At 53.6% G+C, this 4,392-nt stretch overlaps 2 protein-coding genes across 2 annotated transcripts; one reads left to right on the top strand and one right to left on the bottom strand.

The window, feature by feature from the left end:
* Window positions 1–81: 81 nt before the first annotated feature.
* MAA_01272 (glycoside hydrolase family 18 protein) lies at window positions 82–2,877 on the bottom strand (the record flags this gene model as incomplete). The annotated part of the gene is made up of 4 exons (XM_007819270.1): window positions 82–684; window positions 838–2,122; window positions 2,200–2,634; window positions 2,768–2,877. The coding sequence occupies 4 exons, from the start codon at window positions 2,875–2,877 to the stop codon at window positions 82–84; spliced, it is 2,433 nt and encodes an 810-aa protein (XP_007817461.1).
* A 571-nt stretch (window positions 2,878–3,448) lies between these two features.
* On the top strand, window positions 3,449–4,137 carry MAA_01273 (LysM domain protein; the record flags this gene model as incomplete). The annotated part of the gene is made up of 2 exons (XM_007819271.1): window positions 3,449–3,866; window positions 3,926–4,137. The coding sequence occupies 2 exons, from the start codon at window positions 3,449–3,451 to the stop codon at window positions 4,135–4,137; spliced, it is 630 nt and encodes a 209-aa protein (XP_007817462.1).
* Window positions 4,138–4,392: the final 255 nt, after the last annotated feature.

A 4,392-nucleotide genomic window follows, 5' to 3' on the forward strand; every position in this document is an offset into this window, starting at 1 on the left:
CGCATCACCCGAAAATCCCTTATTGCCAGCGAGCATAGTGCAGTGTGATTGCTCCGCTAATGATGGCGCTTAGGATCGTATCTAGGGCAGGAATGTTACCTCGTCCGGTCCTCCACGCATCGACCTTCTGCTCTTAATATCAGAGAGGGTGGACTCGGGCACACTACGAGCGCTCGAACCAGGAACTCGGCATAGTGCCTGGCTGGCCGCATCCGCACCTTTGATGCCGGGTCCGGCTTGAATTGGGTTGTAGAGCACCCATTCCACAACACTGCGAGGCTCATAGTCTCTGTAATTGCCCAAAAAGGCGTGGAGGTTCTCATACTCTAGTTGTTTATCATAGTAGCCGGCAAACTCCTTATTCCATACCTTGACGAGGGGATCCATGCCGGCGCGGCTGACCGAGAACACGAGCGTCGTATATTGAAGCAGCCGGACCCAGGTATCTAGGGTACAATCCTTGGCCCTGGCGCGTAGCACGTTGAATTCGGCTGCCTCGAACTTTAGGGAACGCTTACGAGTGAATTTGTCATGGACCGTCGGGAAGAGAATGGTAGCGGGACAGGTCGGCTTCTCCATGTACTTGCGGATCAGAGCTTGGAACTCGCGGCCCTCTGAAGAGCCAGGGTCTTGATCGCGAGGCTTCAACTTCTTGGGTTCCGTGCAGCAGAAGGCGAGATCGCCCTAGCAGCCGTCGCCGCCTTCACTACCAATGGTGAGACCCCTTTCTCGGGCCAACATCAGCTGGTTCGACGAGCATGCCCCTTCGCAGAGGAGTTTTTCATTGTCCGCGTTGAGAAACCCGGCCTTCTTTCGCCACTCGCATTTACCAGAAACATCATAAGGTGGCGGGGATATGCAGCAGAGACTTCTCTTCTCGCCCTTATCGCATGACTTCATACCGCCAGAGCCGATGCTGCTCGAAGTGAGGAAATGCGGGTTATTGCCTGTACAAGCATCCTGTCCCTTGTTGGTACATCCAGTCCAGACGCAACTGCTGTACAGAGACGTGACCAAGGTATCGCTGCAGCAAGCTGATTGGTATCCCGAACGGCAGCCCACATCCAGTGAGCCGACTTCAAGCTCAAAATCGTTGCAGCCGGGTTTGCATTTGCCAGTATTTCTGTGGCCACGCCAGGTGCACGTGGGAGACTTGAAACTCGTCGGGCAGCAAAGACGACTAAAACCGTGACCCTTGCCAAAGCAGGGTGTTGTGTCCAGCATAATCTCCTCGTGGCCGTCACGCTGGACCTCTTTAAAGCCGGACGGGCAGCCCTCGTAGCAGCTTGTCCAACGGCACGTCTTGGACTCAAGATCGGGACTATCTTCCACTTTGGCGCGGATAGCAAAGTTGGGAAGCTCGAGCTTCTTACGACCTAGAACAGAAGCCAGAGCCTGGGCATTGGTGCCAAACTCGTCATCCTGGCTGATGGCCCATACCATGAAGCCCGTGATGCACTGACCGCGCAGCTTGTTAGCCTTGAGGCGCCAAGTCGCGGCATCGTCAAACGAGGTCCACTGGTTGCCCCTTGAGATGGTCTTGACGGCAACTTCCCGGTTAAGTACAGGCTTTAAATTATTCTTGTAGATTATCTCCTGGATCTCGGGGTGGAGCAACACGCCGGCCGTGCCAGAGCATTTGCCCGCCTCGCCGGGTGAGCTAACGCGGCAGCCGGGCTTGTTGCAGCCGGGGTCTGTAAGGGTGAAGGTACGAGCATAGTAGGACATGCCCATGGTAACTTTGCTAGGACTAATGTCGTTGCGCCATAGAAGATCCAAGCCAAGCTGAATCTCGGTCAGGTTAGTGTGCGAGTTCGCCCAGGGACCAGTCCACTTATTATCAATATCCCAGGCACCGTGCATATCGTACGTCATGAGGTTAAACCAGTCGACATGCTCCTCAAGCTTAACAATATCAAAGTGCTGGAGGTACCAGTAGCTGGCGGGGAGAGCCATGGACACGCCTCTGCGGGACTTATCCATACGTTCACGGAGCTTCTTCATAAAAGTGACAATATTCTCATAGTCTTCACCGCGGCCGTCGCGGTCGGGAGCGACTGGATATTCCCAGTCAATATCCACGCCGTCAAAGTTGAACTTATCCATCAACTTGACGAGCGAGCTGAGAAACGTGTCAGTGTTTGCCTCAGAGGCAGCCACGTCGCTAAAGGTTGTCTGGGTTGGTCCTGGGTCGTTGACCACCAGCCGCCTAGGGCAACCCAGATCTTAAGGTCAGGCTGGAGGAGCTTCATGGTGCCGATTCTCTCCATCATGTCCTCGGTCTTATAGTTGTCGGGCGAGACCTCAAATGTCTTAGGGTTGATGGTGGCGAAGCTGAAGATAAGATGGGTGTAAGCGCCGTAGGGAATCTCTTCCGGTCGCAAGGCATTACAGCCGCGGTTGGAAGTTGCCCAGCCCTCATAGTAGCCGATGACTCGGTCTACGGGTGTGTCGCTGACGGAGCACGAGGGCCGTTTGACCTCATTTCCCTTGCAAAACTCCTCGGTATAGCCGCAGAAGCCGTGCTTGCTGCAACAGACATTGAGGGGATATTTATCCTTTTTGCTAAAGTCGCCACTGTCCCAACCGGGGTTACAGTCAGACTTGCGATCGCAGGTGCTCTGGCATCCCTTTCTGAGGAAAAGTGTCAATCGACAGGTTGACAGCAACGATGTGCATACACGCGCGACGTGTATACACATAGACTGAGTCGGATCGACTTACCCGCAATAGTCGGGTCCGTAACCACAATAACCTGCGCTGCTACAACATCCTGCAGGGCAGAGCTTGGTTGGTAGCGCTGCACTCGCCGTCTTGCTGTACGGTGAGTTGGACGAGGGCGCTCAGGAACACTGTGAAGGCCACAAGAGCCTTCATGGTTCGTATTGCCCGAAGGAAAATAAGAGTGTAATGGTTAACGAAAGAAGATTTTGGCCTTGCGGGAAAAGAACATTTGTACCTGGCCGTATCAAAAGAGACGTCAGCTTAAACGAATAGAGCGAGGACAGGAAAGGGCTTCTGCCTATTATACCCTTGCTCGTCGCAACACACTTTAGCTTCTGCCGGCCCAGAAACGTGTGGATACGAGCAATACGTCTTTTTACAAGTAATTTGTAACTTGGTCATGGACAAAGAACCCATATGCACGGCAAATGAACCTGTTCAGGATCCTTGCTCCGCTGAGGGTCCTTTGTTTTGCAGCCTGCATACAATGGTTCCATGGCTCTTGTACTTTGTTCTAGAGGCCGTCGGAACGAGACTGGAACGACCGGAGAATTATATGACCAAAAGAAGGGCCGAAGTACTACCACCCCGAAGGGAGTTGCAGCTCTCCGTCAAGATACGGCTGCCCACATAACAACTGAGCTGCACCTGCCGAGAGATTGGGCAGCAGCCGGTTACAAACCTGCATCTTAACATTGACTCGACCAAACTCTACATCTTCATGATGAAGAATCTTTTGCTTTTGTCGTCCCTCCTTGGTGGCTTCACACCCCTTACAACTGCATTGCTCGAGAGCCGCGCTACTGGGTTCCAGCTCGTCACCAGCAAGCAGCTAGAAGGCTCTACACTCAACTCCAACTGCCAGCAGGTACTCCAGCAGACGATTCAGTGCGATGAATACGTCGCCAACTTTCGGGAGAGGGGCTACTGCGGTTCTCTCGACGACTCAGCACTGACCGACAGCGTCTGCCAGGCCACATGCGAGAGATCTCTGCTCAACGCCAGGAGACGCCTTGCCGCCGTCTCCTCTTCAACACCTGATCTGATGCCCGGATACCCCGTCGCGACGCTCATCGAAACCACCGTTGCCGGCTGGAACGAGACATGCCTCAAGGACAAGGACACAGGAAAGTACTGCAATGGTGAGTGCGCTCTCATAGTAGCTCTGGCATCTTGCTGTCAGCTAACATCCACTATACAGACATTATCGATGCTTTTGAGGATTACGAGAGCCTCGAAGCCATGCCTAACGCGCAGCTGTGCTCCTATTGTTACGGAGCCAAATTGCGCATGATGCAGCAGTCGCCGTACTCTGCATACGATGAGCTCTTTGCTCAGACACTTGAAACCGTCAATAAGCGTGAGATCATCTATTATCACCAAGTCCAGATCACGAATGCTGACATATCATAGGCTGCAATGTCAAGGGACCAACCGATACGCTTCCACCGCCCATTAACGTCAACGTTACCAAACCTAGGGAGTGTAGTAGTAAGCAGACGTACAAGACGCGCGACGGCGACACCTGCGACAGTATCGCTTTGGCAAATTCTGTATCGGCAGCATCACTCTTCTTCCTCAACCCTAACCTGCTCAATTGCAGCAGCGTGGCCGCAGGCCTGCAGCTCTGCCTGCCGGAGAAGTGCTGTCACACACACGATTGTATGG

This window comes from Metarhizium robertsii, assembly GCF_000187425.2.
Source record: "Metarhizium robertsii ARSEF 23 chromosome Unknown MAA_Scf_13, whole genome shotgun sequence".
NCBI lineage: Eukaryota > Fungi > Ascomycota > Sordariomycetes > Hypocreales > Clavicipitaceae > Metarhizium > Metarhizium robertsii.